The following is a 21,059-nucleotide window of genomic DNA, read 5'->3' as shown; positions in this document are numbered from 1 at the left end:
GGAAAATCTCCCAGTGGACTTCAGAGTTAATTTGAAACCCTGCTCTGTGGATCATAAATGCAACTTTAGCTTAACATTTGTAATCCAGATCAAATATATAGTTTTCAGACTCTTTTTGTACAAAGGTTTCAGTTATTGAACTATTTACCCTGTGTTTCAATGTTAATCATGTAATTTATATCACAATAAATTTACAATGCCCCCTTTTAGATCCTGCTACAAAAACATTCCCAGGTTTCTATTTGATATTTGGTGGCTAGGAAATATGAAAGTGGTTTCAGTTGCTTTGCCTTTCAGTTCTCTTTTTTTCTGATTCCATTATCCTTGTGGCTGAATATCTTGCCTTCTGGCCTGTGCTCTCTGATGAGCCAACCATAATTAGTAATTCAGTTTGTGGGAAATATGGTTTGAGCCAAGTGCTGTCAATTACACTTTAGTCCCGTTATTTGCTCCTGTGAAAACTCATTAAGTGTACAATAGGTAGTTTCCTTCAAACAACAGCGTGACAGCTTTGCACACAATACAAAGCTCATCTTTACAAATGCTAACCTGTTCGTTGCTGATCTTAAAAAGCCAGTTTAAAACTTCAACGTCACAAACTTTAAGAATCTGATCAATATAAATATTTTAATGTGCTCCCAAGTACCTGAACTGCTATACTATTGCAAATATAAAGCAAGAATGTTTTTGTACTACTGCATTTGGAAAGGTGCGCATTCTCTGTCCTGTATGACCCTACATCTGATGCACTGCAGATGGACTGCTTATTTTGATCTCCAGAACCTTTCCTGTCTTTTTCTCTACCGTATCCATCGCCACTGAAATCACCATCTATAACTTTCTCACTTCAAAGCTCAATTTCTCCAATGCTCTCCTCGCTAGCCTACTGTTGAGATTAACTTATCTCTGGTCTTTCAAATAATCAGGATCGCGTGCAAACCAATATGGTGGGTCTATTGTGTTTAATCGGCATTTAAGATGGAATATAACACACTAGTTATACAGCAAAAACATACGACCGTGACAAGTAGCGAGTACGACCCTGATCGGACATACGGCTGGTGTGCATGAACAGCTCCTCTTCCTCTCCCTTCCTGAACTACCCAAGAGTGTTCGACCAAAGTCCACAGAGATCCACTCTCGGGAACCCTTTCTGAACTGCCCAAGAGTGTTAGATTGAAGTCCGCATTGATCTACCCTCAGGTCTTTCTTTTATACCCTTTTTTAGGGGTGGACCTGGGGTAGAATATTGATAAGACCATTTAATCTTTAGAGATTTCCCTTAAAACAAGGTGCCCAATGGTATGTCGAGTTCTTTGTTTAAATCATAGAAAAAGGGCCAACCCTCCTGTTACCTTCCACCTGTCAGGGGTCCTTTTAGCCATTACACATGGTTTCTGTACCTAGCCAATCGCGGCCTTACAGCCTGTTGTGGACTGTTTTCCCCTTATCTCATCCGGTCCTGTCTTCCCCAGGTTAGAATCAGCAACTCAGACATACCAGGCTCCTCCAGTCAGAGGCTCCATTGTTGGAACTGCTTGTTATCAGTTATTTATGTTCATGCAGCTAGTCGTACAAACTAACTATTTCATTTCATTATCAGACTATTGTACCATGAAATGAATCATTAAATTCCTAAAGATACTCTCTATTCTATTCTCGCACACTGGTTAACTTAACGCATCTTAGCAAGCAGCTTTGTAAAACAAAGTCAAAATCCTAACTTAGCATTATAATATGGTCATTAGCGGTAATGGAAGAAACATAAGCGTTGGGCCTTGGTTGGCCAAACTAAAGATACAGTCAGTAACCTTTCTAGCGCACAAACAGCAGACAGCTAGCCTGTGAAGCAAGGTCACACGTGACCTCCACTGTGTAGAATTTTATAGCATCTTCACAAGTTTTCCAGGAAAATGAAACTTAAGCAGTTCCAGTAAAACACAACTTATACATTAATCCCTTGTCTTGAGCTCTAATACAATCATTTAAACACAGTATTATTCATGTCGCTATTTTATTTGCATAACCATGTACATTTTAGGTACCCCTAATTTCTAACACTACCCAGCTCCCCCCCTCCACCACCACCTCCAACACATTATTCATCTGTGTCCTCACCAATCAACATTGGCTCCAAGTTTCTCAACTCATTGACTTCAAAATCTTGTGATCATCCTAAAATCCATCCATGGCTTTAGCCCACCCTAGCTCCAACCCTATGCCCCAATTCCAGTCTTCCATTTCTAACCTGTCATTGGGGTTTTCCCCCACTGGCTACAGATAATACTGGAAGCCATTGTCTAACTGGTGGAGCAGTTAGGACCCAACATTGAACTAGAGGCCAGTACACCGAGAAATGAGGCTTACCAGCCTGCAGATGTGGGCAAGTAGGGCCCACCCTGGAGTGGGATGTGGGGTATGATGGGGGAGGGTGGGGAGGTGTTCAGGCCTAGAAGTAGCCTGAACCCCCAAAGACTGCTAAATATTTTTGAAGACATTTAAATTAGTCCCCAAGCACAGGGGGCAGAACTGCACTGAATGGGCCTGGGCAAGCCCCCGCTGGATTTTTCCAGTTGAATGTGGCTAGCAGGCTCCACAAATGTGCCTTCCAGCCCGTGCAAATTGGGTGCTCTTCCTTGCTTCCGTACGGACAGAACTGTCAAAAGTATGAATGGGGATCACATTTAAAAACACACTAAAACATTAAATATATTTTTTTAATTACATATTTAAAATTAATTAAAATGCCATTTAATTAAATATTTTTTTTAAATATTTAATTTTTTGAAAAAAAATTAAATGTTTTTACGGGACTAAAAATAAACACAACTTTTTTTAAAAAAGTATTTTTAATTTATAAATTAATCAAATTTTATTTTTCTATTTTTTAAAAACTCTTACGTTGGTAAAAGTAGGCCTTACGCCTGCTTTTACCAGGCGTAAGAATTTGACAGGCTTTCAGCGGGCAGAAGTTGTGCAAAAAGCGCAGCTCTCCACCCGCGGAGGCCCTTTTCCCGGGCAGGCGGATGATCTGTCAAGAGAATTCTTGACAGATCGCAAGTGCCAGTTTTCAGCTCATGCGCTTTGCATGCCTGAAACCGGCACTCATGCGGTCCCTATGGGCGCGTACGCACCCGTGGGGGTCGGAAAATCCGGCCCATTGTTTTTTGTAGTTTTGTTGATTACTGAAAAAAGTTCTGGAGTAGTATATTCTAAAATAAATTGAAAATTGTCAAACTTTTATTAATCATTTTAGGAATGAGACAATTTAATAACTACTTTGCTATTTAAAACTACCCTTGTTCCTAAGAAGATGTAATGGAAAATGTATGGGATTTATGAGAATTCCATGCCATATGGAAATTTATAGGAGTCATTCTTTGCCATTTGAAATTGCCTAAGTGAGATTATACACATTGGCTTGTTTATATTATTCAATAAGTTTTTAGTTTCAGATCTCCAGGAATCCAAAATAGATTGCATCATTCGAGGTCATAAAGTTAATCTGCAGAGTACCTCAAAAAACTTAGTTGGAGCTCAAATAAATACCCTTATTCTGCTCAGCTTGGTCTTAGTGAAATATATTTTCATGTTTAGGTCAAGAATGATTATATGATGGACATAGCCGATCAAGTGGACCAGGATATTGCACTGAAGCTGGGATGCCTTGAGATCAGGTAAGCCTATATTGTGTAAACTTGTCTATACAGGTAAACTTGAGGTTTTCGACTTGGTAGATTCTGGCATGTTACTTAATTAGGTATTGCAGAAATGTTAATTTAAAAATAATGAAATAAGCTAAAGCCAAATCAGCACGTGAACCAATTGAAACTAAATGTTTTGTCCCTCAGTTGCAATTGTTGATTTGGCTGTTAGAATCTACACAGCTTAAGTTGGGACATGCCAATTAGTTTTTTTCTGTCCCCCTCCTCTCCTTCCATTTTAAGACAGATAGAATATGGCATTGTTCAGCGTTTTGTTACTTCAGGGCAAACTGTGGGTTTTAAGGATGAAATACAGGGAAGTGTGTTCTCAATATGCCCAATGTTCCAAACACTTTAATAATGTTATCATTTTATTTTCCTATAAAAATACTCTTTTCTCTTCTCTTAAACCAACAATGGAAGACCTAAAATTGCTATTCTCTGAATAGAAATAATGAGATTGCACCAGCATACATGAAAATCATTCTTTTACCAAGCATTTTTTGAAGCTTCTCATGATCCATTATTTGCATACTGATGTATTAATCAAAGCTTTTGTCACAGCATACCTTTTTGGGATATGTCAGAAGCTTCCAAAATGTTCTTTTTTTCTCCCAAAGTACTCTGTTTTAAATGTTATCTGATACTTTACAGAATTTTTACTCCAGCTGGATGTCTCATTCATACTTGGTGCCAGTAAAGGGAGTATCTTGGTGCTATTTTTCCTCATTCACTAATTTTAGCAAGAAAGTAATAAAATATAAAGTAGATAACAGAGGAAAGTATAGCCTTTACTCCTTGACATGGAAACTCTGTTGCTTTTTACACTTTTATTTTTGTGATATTGAAATTAGTTGCTACTTATAGTCGAGCCTCAGTTGCCTTCCATGATGCAGGGAACTGTGCCTGGGAGAAGATTAATATTGCAGGATTATTTTGTATGGCCCAGCACAAGACAGGTCTTGACCTGAACCAAAATACGCGTGGAAGTTTGCGTTGAAGTGGGTGAAACACCCGACTCTTGCAGCTCTGACCTGTGGACAGTTGCAAGTATTAATTATAGGCTGCAATGTTGCTTAGATGAGATAGGCATGCTTATCGATGTCAAATGGGAACAAAACAAAGTTAATGTCACTGCCTTAGCAAAAACACTTCGTTCTAGCAATAGACTTGATTCTGATCATCACCCGGCTGTCTTCAGCTGCTTATTTCAATCTGCGCGAACAGTTTAATAAGACATCTGGATAACGATTAGTATTGACCTGTAGCTTGTTAACCTCATTTTGACCTTGAATTGCGCTACAAGGTTAAGCAGAATTGTGCACCGTATGCCATGGAGGTGTTCATAGCATTGAAGTTTGTTTTGAAAAAACAATTATTCAGGAGGATCTGTCACAGATCCCAAATGCTGTCATTTTATTATTTAAACTCAAAAAGGAGAATGCACAGTGAAGTATCATTTAATAAAATAATTTTATCCAAAACACCATCATTGTAATTTATTCTTCTCTGCCTTCTCAAGTTCCCTTGCTGTTTGCCTGCTGCCCACTCAGCTAAGCAAATCAGTTTCCTGATTTCTCGCTAAACATTCTTTGAACCAGTTCTTAGGAGGTACTTCAAAATGACATGGATTATCCTGGCTTCTGATGGTCAAGAGTTTGGAACTTGGTATATGGAGACTTGGAGAAAGAATTCGTCTCTAAGGCATTTAGTACACTCACACACTGCACCACAAAGCATTTCAGAGTTTAGCTTTTTAATGTTTTGCTTTTTTGTGGTTCCCGAAGGAACATAGGAACAGGAGTAGGCCATTCAGCCCCTTGAGCCTGTTACACCATTTCATTAGATCATGGCTGATCTGTACCTCAACTCCATTTACTCGTCTTTGCTCCATATCCCTTGATACCCTTACACAATAAAAATTTGTCAATCTCAGTGTTCATTCTGTCCGAATTTGTGTAATGCAGTCCACATAAATAACTTTCTTCTAAAGCTCAGATTTTTCTGTCGTTCTGAGAGATTTGTCAGCAAAATAAGGATTCAAGTATACAATGGCGTGGCAGAACCACCAGAGTATTACGCACAATTGTATATAATTCCTTTTACAGCAATGTAGTACAGCTGGGGGCTGCACCTTTAATGTATCAGTTAACTGTACTAGGGCTTCTTTCCTGTACTCCACGTGATGACGTCATGCCGCCCGTCACGTGATCTCTCAACGGCGGGAAGAACATGATAACGTCATGACGTCAGAGCTCGGAACCTGCTAGCAGTAGAGCTCGGAACCTGCTAGCAGTAGAGCTCGGAACCTGCTAGCAGTTTCCAGAGAGGCTTTCAAGCAGACCAGACCTATTTGCATTGTATCCTACAGTTTCCTGTACAGCTTCGTTTGTTCATTAAATTTTATTGTTTTTGATTTTCTGAGTCGATCTCAATTCTTCGGCTAGGAACCCCAGTTCCTACAATGGTTTAATTAGTATATTACTTTCAAGGGCGGTTTGATTTAACAATTCATTGCTTTTTTTTAATAGGAGATTCTATCGGGAAATGCGGGGAAATGCTCTGGAAAAGAAGTCCAATTATGAATTGTTGGAGTGAGTAGCTTTTATATGTTTCTGTACTGAGGGCTAACTTTATTTTGTGTTGCATTTCATTGTGTTAGTATTTATTTCAATGTGTAAGTAACTGATTTGCGACTTGTCTCAAAATATTTCAAGGATAAAGGAAGATAATGGTTCCCTCATTTTTATACGGAAATCTGAATTGGAAAAATTGGATCTAAATACAGTAAATTCAATCTCTGTCAGCCTAATTAAAAAAATACTTATTTAGTTAGTAGGTATAAAAATTAAACCAATGATTGCAAGCTATTCAACTTTAGACTTTAAGACCCAGAGTTCCTGAAACATAAAAAAAAAAGACTTGCTTTTGTGTAGCTTAAGAAGGAGTGCACTATATTACATATTATTACATAGTATTTATAGCACAGAAACAGGCCATTTGGCCCAACAGGTCCATGCCGGTGTTTATGCTCCACTCGAGCCTCTTCCCACCATTCTTCATCTAACCCCATCATCATCATCTTCTATTCCTTTCTCCCTCATGAATTGCCTATTGGATTTGTTAGTGACTATTTAATATTTCCGGGCTCTAGTTCTGGTCTCCCCCGCAAGTGGAAACATCTTGTCTACGCCTACCCTATCAAATTCTTTCACAATTTTTATGACCTCTATCAGGTCACCCCTCAGTCTTGTCTTTTCTAGTGAAAAGAGCCCCAGCCTGTGCAATCTTTCTCAATTTTGGTATCGGTCTAGTAAATCTTTTTTGCACCTTCACCAATGCCTCCATATCCTTTTTATAATATGGTGATCAGAACTGTTCACAGTTCTCCAAGTGTGGTCTAACGAAGGTTCGATGCAAGTTTAACATAACTTCTCTGCTTCTCAGTTCTATCCCTCTAGAAATGAACCCCTGTGCATTTTTTATGGCCTTATAAACCTGTGTTGCTACTTTTAGTGATTTGTGTACCTGTACCCCCAGAATCCCTCTGCTTCTGTACCCCATTTAGACACTTGTGCTCCAAGGAGTATGTCGCCTCCTTATTCTTCCTACCAAAATGAACCACCTCATAATTATCTATATTGAAGTTCATTTGCCAATTACATGTCCATTCTGCAAGTTTATTAATGTCTTCCTGTATTTTGTCGCAATCCTCTCCAATTTGGTGTTAACTGCAAATTTTGAAATTGGACTTCCGATTCCCGAGTCCAATACATATATAAGGGAGCAACTTGGGATAGAGGATGCATATGTGGGTGTGAATTTCCTGTTCAGACGTAAGTACTGTTTACACAGTAGAGATTTGACTGCATCTCAACAGGAAACTTGCCCACATGCTTTGTGAATCTGAGATGCACCATGAAAGCAACATTTGAGATGTACAAAAGCAAATGTGGATGCATCTATAATACAAGAGTCTGAAATAATATGTACTTGTCATTAACTGGTTGAAGATGAAGTTTTAATCTGTGGGTGCTGTATTCTTGCCACTCCGCATCGTTTACTTGTCATTAGCATTGCTTTTTGAAGCAAATGGTCTTTACTTCGCTATATATGGTCTTCCCTTGGTTCTGCATTATTCTACCTTCCCTGCTACCTCAGGTCTTGCTGGAAGAATCTAGATTGTTTTGATGTACAGGAAACTTTGTTATATCCGGCACCGACGGGACCGAGCTGTTGCTGATCTATCAAAACTGCCGGACATACAAAGTTAATGTTGAAGCATACGGAGGTTTTCATCTCCATATCTGACAACAAACACTGTTGCTTAGCAACAGCTTGTAAACAGTCGGCCCATACCTTGGAAACGTCTCTGTTGCTTAACAACAGCTTCAGAGAGACTTTCCAGAGCCCGACTGTTGAAAACAAAGCCACGAGAAGAAAAAAAACCTCAAGAAAAAAAACCTAACAAAACGGCTCCTGATTTCTGCCGGTAGATCGAGCTTTCCGGACATACAACCTCCGGATAAACCGAAGTTTCCTGTATTGCATTTGTTTTATTTTTGTATGAGCCAACAAATGTCCAATACAGATGCAAAGAAAATTGTTCGTAATTACAATTATACAGTCCTATCAACTAGTGTAAGACATTTGTAAGCTGTGGGCAGTAAACATTTTGGGACAGTGGGACATTGTGTTGCATTACAATCAGGCCGTAAACCTGTAATAGACTGCAATAGTGATATTCTCTGGAAAACTAAGTTTATAAATTGACGAATGATCCCATTCCACCTTATACAAATGAATTGCCAGAGAATGCAACAATTCCTCCTTGTTCATAAAATTTGAGTACTACAGGAAACTTGTGCTATCCGGCACCGACGGGACCGAGCTGTTGCCGTTCCCTCAAAACTGCCGGACAAACCAGCGTTAATGCTGAAACATACCGTATCTGGCAACAAACACTCTTGCTTAGCAACAGCTTCTAAACAGTCGGCCGTACCTTGGAAGCGTCTCTGTCGCTTAGCAACAGCTTCAGAGAGACTTTGCAGAGCCTGACTGTTGGGGAAAAAAAAGCCACGAGAAGAAAAAAAAAACTAACAAAATGGCTCCTGATTTTTGCCGGTGGCTCGAACTTGCCGGACATTTAGTCTCCGGATAACACAAAGTTTCCTGTACTTCAGTTCTTTATGAAGAAGTTCCCATTAATCTTTATTTCCAGCTGACTAGATATTTTCACCAGTGCAGTAACTTTCATGTATAGTTTTCATTTTCTGAACAAAATTAAATTTATTCCTTTCAGTAGATAGAAAGACTTGCACTGATGTAAGGTCCAGCTTTGCATTTTATTCTCCAGATGGTCAATGAGCTACCTTCTGCCTTCCCTAGAGTAACTTTTAGGAACTAAATCGTCAGCAGCAGGAGGATGTTCACTAATTAATAATGGTCAAGTTGGTCAATTAGAAGGCAGATCAGATTACCAGCCATTCTATATGCTCACTAATTAGAATCTGCACAGTCCCTCAGGGTGGTATGGATAACATGTTCAGTATGAAATCCTGTTATGCTTAATAGATTTGAACAGACAAGCTGCCTTAGAGTAAACTTAATGACTGTACAAATATTGACTATGGTGGACAAACTGGAATTTTGTTACATGTGTGTTAATTTAGTTGATGTTGAAAGAACAGTATGTTATCAATGCTAGATATTTTTTATTTTCTTGTCCTTATTGTCTTTGTCTCCTGGAGTATTTATAATATTAAAAATTTGACTTAACGAAAACATAATCGAGCCACTTCAATCCAGTTGATTCCTTCAATCTGTACTCTTTCAAACATAATGACAGACAAAGAAATGCATCCAGTCATGTCTGTTTAAGTGTGGGTGGGAATGTACAACTCCAGTTCCTGCACCCTGGGTGCTATATCAACCATTCCAAATTGCAGACCTGAAAGGTTGACTGGAAGACTTCTGTTTCTCCACAGAATGCTGCCTGACCAGCTGAGCATTTCCAGCTTTTGTAAACAAAAGTATAGATTTTTCTTGGGTAGCTCAAGAGTGTAAAATTGTATTAAGTATCACAGATGCTGTGACCACTCTTTTTGCAAAGGACCAACTACAGTGTCCCTGCAGTGGTGTGTGCAGATAGAGTATAGTTATGCTCCACTTGCTGTTTTGATTTCCTGAAGTCTTGCTTATTTCAGTGGTTGTTTACTCCACATGTTTCTTAGTCATAGAACTTTTTATGTATTCATTGCTAACACTATTTTGTAAATCTATTCGGTGCAGCACAGTTGCATATGCATTACTTCCCCAGACTATGTATGATTCCAGCTGCTTTCACTGTGCCTTCCATAACCATTCTCAATTCTTATTCTTTCTGGTTTCTACTCATTCTTCTTCTGACTGAGCTGGTCCTCTCTACCCCCAATTTCTATCATTTAACTTAAGGTTCAAAGATATTTTCCCATGCTAAATAAAATTATTCTACAACTGGTAGTATAATTTTTTAAGCATTAGGCAGTCTAGAATATTGCCTAGGTGTCAAGTACCTAATATGCATGATACTGTGATATAAATAAGGATATACAGGTGCTGCTTTGTGCTACATTTATTGCATAATGAAGTTCGGAGTCTCTACGAGTATTCCTGAGTTGGAGTTTCAAGGATGTGTGCAGACGTACAAACTATTTCCAACTTAACATTTGTCTTGTACAATGTCTGCAAGGCTTTTTGAGAAACAACACTGCATGAATGTTGAACATTCTAAGAGTTTGCATAATTGTGACTGGATTCACTATGGAACAGGTTACTGTAATTTGTACCAGTTTGATCTGGAACGTTGCCAGTTGTCAATTTTTTTTGTTCCACTCACTTTCACATTACATCAGCAGATGGTTCTGAAACTTGCTTTGTAGCTTGTAGATAAATGTTCGCCTTAAGCTGACCCGCTGTTCCTAGGATGTCAGATGTCAACGCTTTCTTTCATTTTAAGTGGATCTGTCCCTGTGGCTGTTGAAAATGCATATGTTCTAACATTTGGTGAATATCATGGTATTTAATCATAAATTGGGCACGAGTGCATTTCCTCAAGGTTTTCATAAGAAACTGGACAAAGACTGAGATTTTAGTGCTTCAAGAAATGAAAACTTTAACCAATACTATGCATTAATAATTTATTTCAAAGGATGATCATTTGCAAAATCATTTTTTTCCTTTGAAACAAAAATTTTAACTATAAAAGGAATTTAGGAGAAGGGAGTGACAGATTTTCATAGAATCATAGAAATTTACAGCACAGAAGGAGGCCATTCGGCCCATTGTGTCTGTGCTGGCCGAAAAGAGCTATCCTGCCTAATCCCACTTTCCAGCTCTTTGTCCATAGCCTTGTAGGTTATTGCACTTCAAGTGCATATCCAAGTAGTTTATAAATGCGATGAGGGTTTCTGCCTCTACCACCCATTCAGGCAGTGAGTTCCAGACCCCTCCACTCTCTGGGTGAACAAAGTTCTCCTCAACTCCCCTCTAATCCTTCTACCAATTATTTCAAACCTATACCCCCTAGTTATTGGCCCCTCTGTTAAGGGAAATAGGTCTTTCCTATCCACTTTATCTAGGCTCCTCATAATTTTATACACCTCAATTAAGTCTCCCCTCAGCCTCCTCTGTTCCAAGGAAAACAACCCCAGCCTATCCAATCTTACCTCACAACTAAAATCCTCCAGTCCTGGCAACATCCTCGTAAACCTCCTCTGTACCCTCACTAATGCAGTCACATCTTTCCTGTAATGTGGTGGCCAGAACTATACGCAGTACTCTAACTGCGGCCTAACGAATGTTTTATACAGTTCAAGCTTAACCTCCCTGCTCTTATATTCTATGCCTCGGCTAATAAAGGCAAGTATCCCGTATGCCGCCTTGAACCACCTTATCTACCTGTCCTGCTACCTTCAAGGATCTGTGGACATGCACTCCAAGGTCCCTCTGCTCCTCTACACTTCTCGATATCCTACCATTTATTGTGTATTCCCATGCCTTGTTAGTCCTCCCCAAATGCATTACCTCACACTTCTCCGGATTAAATTCCGTTTGCCACTTTTCTGCTCATCTGACTAGTACATTGATAGAGAGTCATAACAGCACAGAAGGAGGGCATTCGGCCCATCGAGTCCGTGCTGGCTCTCTGTAGAGCAATCCAGTCAGTCCCATTCCCCCGCTCTATCCCCGTAGCCCTGCAGGTTTATTTCCCTCAAGTGCCTATCCAGTCTCCCCTTGAAAACATTGAGTGTCTCCGTTTCCACCACTTCCGTCGGTAGCGAGTTCCAGGTCCTCACCACTCGCTACGTAAAAAAGATTTTCTTCACATCCCCCCTGTATCTCTTGCCCAAAACCGTAAATCTGTGTCCCCTAGTCCTTGTACCATCAACTAGTGGGAACAGCCTATCTCCGTCTAGCCTATCCAAACCCGTCATAATCTTGTACACCTCTATCAAATCACCCCTCAACCTCCTTTGCTCTAATTAAAACAAGTCCAGCTTCTCCAACCTGTCCTTCTAGCTAAGATCCCCCATCCCTGGAACCATTCTGGTAAATCTCCTCTGCACCCTCTCAGGTGCCTTCACATCCCTCCTAAAGTGTGGTGACCAGAACTGGACACAATACATCAGTTGTGGCCAAACCAGCGCTTTATAAAGGTTCAGCATAACTTCTCTACTTTTGTACTCAGTACCTCTTTATGAAGCCCAAGATCCCATATGCTTTGTTAACCACTCTCTCAATATGTTATGCCACCTTCGGGAACCTATGCACATTAACTCACAGGTCCCTCTATCCCTGCACACTCTTTAAAACTGTACCATTAAGTGTATATTGCCTCTCCCTGTTCCTTCTGCCAAAATGCATCACCTCACACTTCTCTGTATTAAATTCCATCTGCCACTTGTCTGCCCATTCTGCTAGCCTTTCTATGTCCTGTTGCAGTCGATTGGTATCATCCTCACTGTTTGCCCCAAGTTTGGTGTCATTGGCAAATTTAGAAATTCTACTCTGTCTTCCAATATCCAGGTCATTTTTATATCAAAAAAAGCAATGGCCCCAGCACTGACCCCTGGGGAACACCATTGTCTACCATCCTCCAGTCTGAAAAACAGCCATTTACCACAACTTGCTGTTTTCTATCCTTAAGCCAATTCCTTATCCAAGCTGCCACTGACCCACCTATTGCATGAGCCTCAATTTTGTTAACCAGCCTTCTATGTGGTACTTTGTCAAACGCCTTCCTAAAATTCATAGACAACATCCATTGCATTCCCTTCATCAATCCTGCCTGTTACTTCATCAAAAAATTCAATTAGATTAGTCAAACACGATCTGCCTTTTACAAATCCGTGTTGGCTCTCCTTAATTAGCTTAAACCTCTCCAAGTGCCCGTTAATTTTTTCCTTGATTATCTTCCTGTAGTCTACAGCTTTCTTGCTCACTATCAACCACGCAACCAATTTTTGTATCATCTGCAAACTTCTTAATCATGCCCCCGACATTGAAGTCTAAATCATTGATATATACCACAAAAAGCAAGGGACCTCGCACTGAGCCCTGCGAAACCCCACTGGAATCGGCCTTCCAGTCACAAAAACACCCGTCAATCATTATCCTTTGCTTCCTACCACTAAGCCAATTTTTGATCCAACTTGCCACTTTCCCTCGGATCCCATGGGCGTTTACTTTTCTGACCAATCTGCCATGTGGGACCTTTTCAAAAGCCTTGCTAAAATCCATGTAGACGACATCAAACACACTACCCTCATCGACCCTCCTTGTTACCACCTCAAAAAATTCAATCAAGTCAGTCAGAATTTGTACTAAATATTTACCACATGCTGGGTGTGAAACAAGTCCAAATATTGCTTTGGAACATTGACATAGCATTTCAAGCAGTATTGGTGTCAGCAGTTGGATAATGAATGTTTCTTATTGTCACATGAGATGAAAGGATGATGTCCATTGATTGACACATCATAAAGAAAACTGCTCACTTTACTAAGGGATAATTAAGTAAGTGTAGCAGCTAAATACCAGCCATGTCATCACTTTTATCAGCATAAAATACTTTGCGAGGTATTGGTTAAACCAGCAATTAATGAAAATTTATAGAGGAAACAACTAAGTTTTGTAACCAAAAGGAATGTGGACACACATGTTTAGGAAACGTGAAAAATGCATGAATGCAAAATTGGAAAGGGGGGGAAATTAAATCAGGAAAATATTATCCAGTGATGCTCCTCTAGAAAGTGTGTGAATGAGAATAAGTACAGGATCAGGATGAAGCTCAGCTCTGATGCCCATGTAGTCCAGCAGCCTGCTGATGCTTGTTCTTAAGGCTTACATTTATAATAAAGACTTTGCCTTTATTTAGTCAAACCTTTCAGAAACATCCCAAGGTGCTTCATATACAGTAAATTACTAACAATGATGGACAGTTAAAGACCATCTGGTCCATCGAGCCTGTGTCACACAATTGCGAATCCTTGTGTATGTCGATATATACACTCCACCCGCACCCGAAACCATGTGATCTCCTGGGAGAGGCAAAAAAGTTTTTAAAAAACCAAGGCCAATTTGGAGGGAAAAAAATTCTGGGAAATTCCCCTCCAACCCATCAAGGCAATCGAAACTAGTCCAGCAGATCACTCTGGTCCTGAATTCCCCGCAGTACCTACCTTCTGTAAGAGGTGATCTCCACCCCAGCCAGAAACAGGTCCAGCTCTCGCTTGAAGGAATTCAGCGAATCAGCGTCCACCGCACGAGCCGGCAACCTGTTCCAGAGGTCCACTATTCTCTGGGAAAAGAACCACCTCCTGACACCTAGCCTTCTACAACTGAAATTTGTGACCCCTGGTCCTCCCTAAGCTAAGTTAGTTCTGAAGTCACTATTACACAGGCAAACGCAGCAGCCAATTTGTGCACAGCATTGCTCTACAAATAGCAATGGTTGAGGAACGAATGTTTGTCAGGACAGCAGGAGAACTCGGTCCTCTTTTTTGAATGCTGCCGTGGTTAAACCAAAAATTGGGGTTGGGGGTCGCGGGGAGCGAGGGGAGAGGAGTTACGGAATGGGCAATGTACATTTTGTAGCCAGAAGAAATTTGGGCATATGTTTAGGAACCATATGAAAAGTACACTCAGAACATTTGAACAGACCAACGGAACCTCAGTTTAATGTCTCATAAAAAAGACAACACCTCCAACATCGCAGCACTCTTTTAGCACTGGTGCTCAAGTCCTGGAGTGAATTTCTGTCTTGGAGGCAAAAGAGCCCCGCTGACACCAGATCAAGAGTTGCTATGTAACAGAGGGTTGTTGATCTGCAAGTATCAGCTAGAAAATGAAGTAGAGGAGAGCTAAAAATGTTAAATACTTCACTTCATTGTTAATGACATACTCACTTGTATTATCTCTAACCAATAACATGTAACATAAACCAATTCCGCAACATTCTCAGCTGGAGCAATCCAGCAAAACTGCAAAGTTAATGGGCTTGTTTTTTTTTATGCAGTGAGTGGTTAGGATTTTGAATGCGCTGTGCCTGATAGGGTGGTGGGAACAGTTTCAGCAGTAGCTTTCAGAAGGGAATTGAATAAATACTTGAAGGCGAAAAAATTGCAGGGAAATGTGGCAAGAGTGGGGAGTGGGACTGACTGGATTGGTCTTCGAAAGAGCCGGCACCGATTCTGTGCTGTACTATTCTATGACTGTAGTGATTGAAATAAGCTTTTTCAACCCAAAAAAAGGCTTTACGCATGGAAATTTAAAATTTTACAGTTATTTTGGAAATCGAGGAAAGAGTATCTTTTCCATGTAATTGTTGGTTCACTGCATAAACTTTCATGCTTGTATAATAATCATTTTGCTATCAAACCAGAATTAAATAGATTACAACATGGAAACAGGCTGCTCAGCCTGACCAGTTTGTGTTGGTGTATATCCTCCATGCAAGCAGTAGTCCTAATCACCTTATATGCCTTTCCTTCAACCACCTATCCAACCTATTCTTAAATGTTGACATGCTCTCTACTTCAATCACTAACTCCATTTCCTCTGCATAAAGCAAGGTTCTCCTGCTTTCCGTCCTAAATCTCTTGCATTTAACCTTATCTATGTCCCCTTGTTCTAGACTCCTCAATCACTGGCAACCGTTTATTTTGTATCTACTCTGTCCGATCTGTTCAAAATTTGAAATACCTCTATCAAATAACCCCAAAATCTCTCTGTTCCAATGAAAACAACCCCAATTTTTCAAGACTTTTTTTCGTACTTGTTTTTCCTCGTACCAATCGGCATCCTATTGAAACAAAATACTGCGGATGCTGGAAATCTGAAATAAAAACAGAAAATGCTGGAAATATTCAGCAGGTCAGGCAGCATCAGTGGAGAGAGAAACAGAGTTAAGTTTCAGATTGATGGCCCATCGGCAGAACCGGAAAAAGTTAGAGATGTAACAGATTTTAAGCAAGTGCAGGGGGAGGGGAGGAAAGAACAAAAGGGAAGGTCTGTGATAGGATGGAGATGGTAATGGCTCCACTGTCCTTTTGCTTTGTACAATCATACCATATGTCATTTAATCTCTCCTGCCTTCCACCCCATCACAGACCTTCCCCTTTGTTCTTTCCTCCCCTCCCCCTTTCCCTACCTCGGCACTTGCTTAAAATCTTTTATATCTCTAACTGTTTCCAGTTCTGACGAAAGGTCATCGACCTGAAACGTTAACTCTGTTTCCCTCTCCACAGATGCTGCCTGACCTGCTGAGTACTTCCAGCATTTTCTGTTTTTATAACATCCTATTGAATCTGCACTGTGTACCCTTTCTGTTAGCTCAGCATCAGCATCATTCCGATAGTGTGGAGCCCAAAACTGCACATAGTACTCCAATGTGCTACGGTTTTATATAGATTCAACATTGCATCTCGACTTTTATATTCTATATCTCTTGTAATAAAACCTAGTATTCCATTAGCTTGAGGTGCTGATTTAATGTCTTGTGAACCTGAACCCCCAAATCTCTCTGCTCTTCCACATTATACAGCTTTATTTATTATGTCTCAAATTTTAGTAACAATAGCAAATTTGAATAGCACTCCTTTAAGTCCTATATCCAAATCATTTGAGGTACATACTAAACAGAAGTAGTCCCAGAGCAGAACTCGAGGACACTGCTACCCATTTCCAATCACTCTGAGAAACAGCCTTTAACTGTTTCGTCCTTTCTAACCAGTTTTTAATCCAATTTGCAACCCTCCCTCTAATTCCATTCCACTTAATCTTCTCTAATCTTCTCCTATGTGGTACTTTGTCGTGAAGGTCCATGTACACCACATCCACTACATTTCCTCCATCCACTATGTCTGTCAACTCTTCAAAGAACTTGATCAGGTTTGCCAAGTATGATCTTCCTTTCTGAAATCCAGATGTAAACAAACCAAATGTATTTTTTTAGGTTGTGTTCCATCCCATGAGGATGCACACTTTCTGCATATCAGAGGATGAGATATATGACCTCGCCTAGACCACTGTCAATACTGCTGTGGCTGGTTGTCAGGTGATGAGCAGTTGGGAATCTCCTCTTGGTGCATACTGTACCTTTTTCCTGCACCTTTCTCCCATACATGGTGCAGCTGAGATACGTAACCCAAGAGTAGTGAAGGATCAAATCTGCATTCCCAATGGGATCCTTTTTATTGAGGTAACCTGAATTGTGAATTGTACATGTTTTCAGGCTAGCATAGGGCCTTTCATTAGGTAAAGTTTCCAGTGTAGTTTCCAAAAAGTCTTGTGTATTTTTGTTTCATTGAATATAAAGTATCCTTTCATCCTTGTAGAATATTTACAGTTGACTAATATTGCCAATAATAAATACACGGTACAGATCACAGAAATTCCAGTTACACTGTGAACTAAATCTTCTGATAACCTGGCTTTCACAAATTTACCTTTTTATTAGAAATATGTGGAATTTTTTTTTACTTGCATGTAGAGGAGAAAATGGATTTAATTTAAATGCGAGACTGGATGGCCCTCAACTTTTGAAGCACTGCGGAGTACAGAGATATGGATTCCCTTCCCCACTCCCATGAGTTTCTGATCTAAGTTAGACTGAATAGGCAGGTGCTAAGTGGGCAGGCAGGCATCTCCTGATGAATAATCAAAGTGTGGCATTGGTGCAGGCTAGCTAGAGTTGATGCATTTCCTGGCAAATCTTAAGCAAAAGGAAGATAAAAATAAGCTTAAAGATTCAGAGGTGCATGCATACCGTCACCAAAAAGGCTAAGGATATTCAGCATGAAGAAGGTTAAATTTTTGTTTCCATATCTTTTGCTGCTTTATGAAATGGAATATGCAAAATTGTGTAGTATTATGTTAATTTTTTTAATTTTTATTCATTGATGGGATGTGGGCGTTGCTGGCTAGGCCTGCATTTAGTGCCCATCCCTAATTGCCCTTGAGAAGATGGTGGCGAGCCGCCGCCTTGAACCGCTGCAGTCCATATGGTGTAGGTACACCCACAATGCTGTTAGGAAGGGAGTTCCAGGATTTTGGCCCAGCAACAGTGAAGGAACGGCGATACAGGTCCAAGTCAGGATGGTGTGTGGCTTGGAGGGGAACTTGTAGGTGGTGATGTTCCCATGTGTCTGCTGCCCTTGTCCTTCTAAGTGGTAGAGGTCGCGGGTTTGGAAGGTGCTGTTGAAGGAGCTTTGGCGAGTTGCTGCAGTGCATCTTGTAGATGGTACACACTGTAGCCACAGTGCGCCGGTGGTGGAGGGAGTGAATGTTGAAGGTGGTGGATGGAGTGCCAATCAAGCGGGCTGCTTTATCCTGAATGGTGTTGAGCTTCTTGAGTGTTGTTGGAGCTGCACTCATCCAGGCAAGTGGAGAGTATTCCATCACACTCCTGACTTGTGCCTTGTAGATGGTGGAAAGGCTTTGGGGAGTCAGGAGGTGAGACACTCGCTGCAGAATTCCCAGCCTCTGGCCTGCTCTTGTAGCCACAGTATTTATATGGCTGGTCCAGTTCAGTTTCTGATCAATGGTAACCAGGATGTTGATAGTGGGGGATTCAGCGATGGTAATGCCATTGAATGTCAAGGGGAGATGGTTAGAGTCTCGCTTGTTGGAGATGGTCATTGCCTGGCACTTGTGTGGTGCGAATGTTACTTGCCACTTGTCAGCCCAAGTCTGAATGTTGTCCAGGTCTTGCTGCATATGGACACGGACTGCGTCAGTATCTGACGAGTCTCGAATGGTGCTGAACAGTGTGCAATCATCAGCGAACATCCCCACTTCTGACCTTATGATGGAGAGAAGGTCATTGATGAAACAGCTGAAGATGGTTGGGCCTAGGACACTGCCCTGAGGAACTCCTGCAGTGATGTCATGTGATTGAGATGAATGACCTCCAACAACCACAGCCAACTTCCTTTGTGCTAGGTATGATTCCAACCAATGGAGAGTTTTCCCCTTGATTCCCATTGACTTCAGTTTTGCTAGGGCTCCTTGATGCCACACTCGATCAAATGCTGCCTTGATGTCAAGGGCAGTCACTCTCACCTCACCTCTTGAGTTCAGCTCTTTTGTCCATGTTTGGACCAAGGCTGTAATGAGGTCAGGAGCTGAGTGGCCCTGGCGGAACCCAAACTGGGCGTCAGTTAGCAGGTTATTGCTGAGTAAGTGCCGCTTGATAGCACTGTCGACGACACCTTCCATCACTTTGCTGATGATTGAGAGTAGACTGATGGGACGGTAATTGGCCGGGTCGGATTTGTCCTGCTTTTTGTAGACAGGACATACTTGGGCAATTTTCCACATTGCTGGGTAGATGCCAGTGTTGCAGCTGTAGTGGAACAGCTAATGTACTGGAACAGTTAATGTTCGATTTTGTCAAGATATAGAAGTTGGCTCTATTTTACCTCCATTCAGAGAATGATAGAATAGTTGCATGTAATGCAAATAGATTATAGTATTTGGAGTAATAGTTCCCTGTTGCCTGTTGGCAGGCAGTTTATATCACAACACAAAGGAAACAGAGTAAAGACTTCACAAGCTGTCATTGAACTGCGAATAGTAATTTGTATTCCTCCTCAGAAACGGATATTAAAATGTGTAGCTCAGGAAGAAATATGTTAATCATCAGCCTGAGCATCAGTCCAAAGGTGCTGGCCTCCAACTGCCTAAGCCAGATTTTCCTTCCTTCAGTTTAGTATCAGCAAAGCTGAAGCCATCTCCTTTAGCCCCTAACACAAACTACATTTCCCTGATTTTTGACTATCATTAATATCTCTGGCTTCCCCACTCCCTGCCTGGCCTAGATCTTTTGCTAATGATTTTAAATCGATGACCTCTGTTTATTGACCCATTCACTGGAGGGAATAGTGTTTCTCTCTCTACTCTACCAAAACCTCGCATCACCTTGAAAACCTCGATTACATCACCTCTTAACTTTCTCTTCCAAGGAGCACAGTCCTAGATTTTCCAACCTCTCTTCATTGAAGTCCCTCATCCATGGTAACATCCTGGTAAACCTCTGTACCCTTTCTAAGGCCTTTGCGTCATTCCTGAAGCGTGGTGCCCAGAATTGTGTACAATGCTCCAACTGAGGCCTAGCCTCATTAATATCTCTGGCTACCCCACTCCCCCCGCCACCCCCCAAGCTCTCTAGCATGCTCTCTTTGCTTTTATATTCAATGCCTCTATTTATAAATCCAAGTAATCCATATGCTTTTTTAACCACCTTATCAACTTGCCCTGCCACCTTTAAGGATTTGTGTATGTGGACACAAGATCTCTCTGCCCATCTACACTTTTCAAAATCCTGCCATTTATAGTGTGCTGTCTTTCCATATTAGTCCTCCCAAAGTGCATCACTTCACATTTCTTTGCATTGTACGCCATCTGCCATGCTTCTGCCCATTTCACTATCCTGACTGTCATCCTGCAGTCTACAACTATCCTCATCACTATCTACCATGATGCCAAGTTTCCTATAACCAAGTCTAGGTCGTTTTATAAACGATTGAAAAGAGTAATGGACCCAAAACTGACCCTTGGGGAACACTACTGCAAACCACCACCCAGTCTGAAAAACATCCATCCACCACCACTACCCTCTGCTTCTTGTTACTGAGCCAATTCCATCTCCATACCACCATACTTAATTCCACGGGCTTCTGTCTTCTTAACAAGCAGTGAGCAGTCTTGTGAGCAGTGATATTCTGTTATAAATGCTTTAAATTGAGTAGGAATAATGAGGACCCTTCCTGTTCACTGTAGTACCATGAGTAATGCTGTTAGTTATTCTGTGCA

At 40.8% G+C, this 21,059-nt stretch overlaps 1 protein-coding gene across 17 annotated transcripts in view; it reads left to right on the top strand.

Moving 5' to 3' along the window:
- Positions 1-21,059, top strand: part of LOC147114610 (focal adhesion kinase 1) — a 630,568-nt gene that overhangs the window by 314,700 nt on the left and 294,809 nt on the right. For all 17 annotated transcript variants that reach the window (XM_085992416.1, XM_085992424.1, XM_085992409.1 and 14 more), the window contains 2 exons: positions 3,598-3,677; positions 6,236-6,298. In XM_085992416.1, coding sequence (XP_085848542.1) covers positions 3,598-3,677; positions 6,236-6,298 — 143 coding nt within the window. The remainder of the gene's footprint in view (positions 1-3,597; positions 3,678-6,235; positions 6,299-21,059) is intronic.

Source organism: Somniosus microcephalus, chromosome 7, assembly GCF_052327205.1.
Source record: "Somniosus microcephalus isolate GS21.2 chromosome 7, FLI_Smic_1.0, whole genome shotgun sequence".
NCBI lineage: Eukaryota > Metazoa > Chordata > Chondrichthyes > Squaliformes > Somniosidae > Somniosus > Somniosus microcephalus.
Note: the sequence above shows the minus strand (reverse complement) of the source record. Positions and strands in the feature narration are given on the sequence as shown.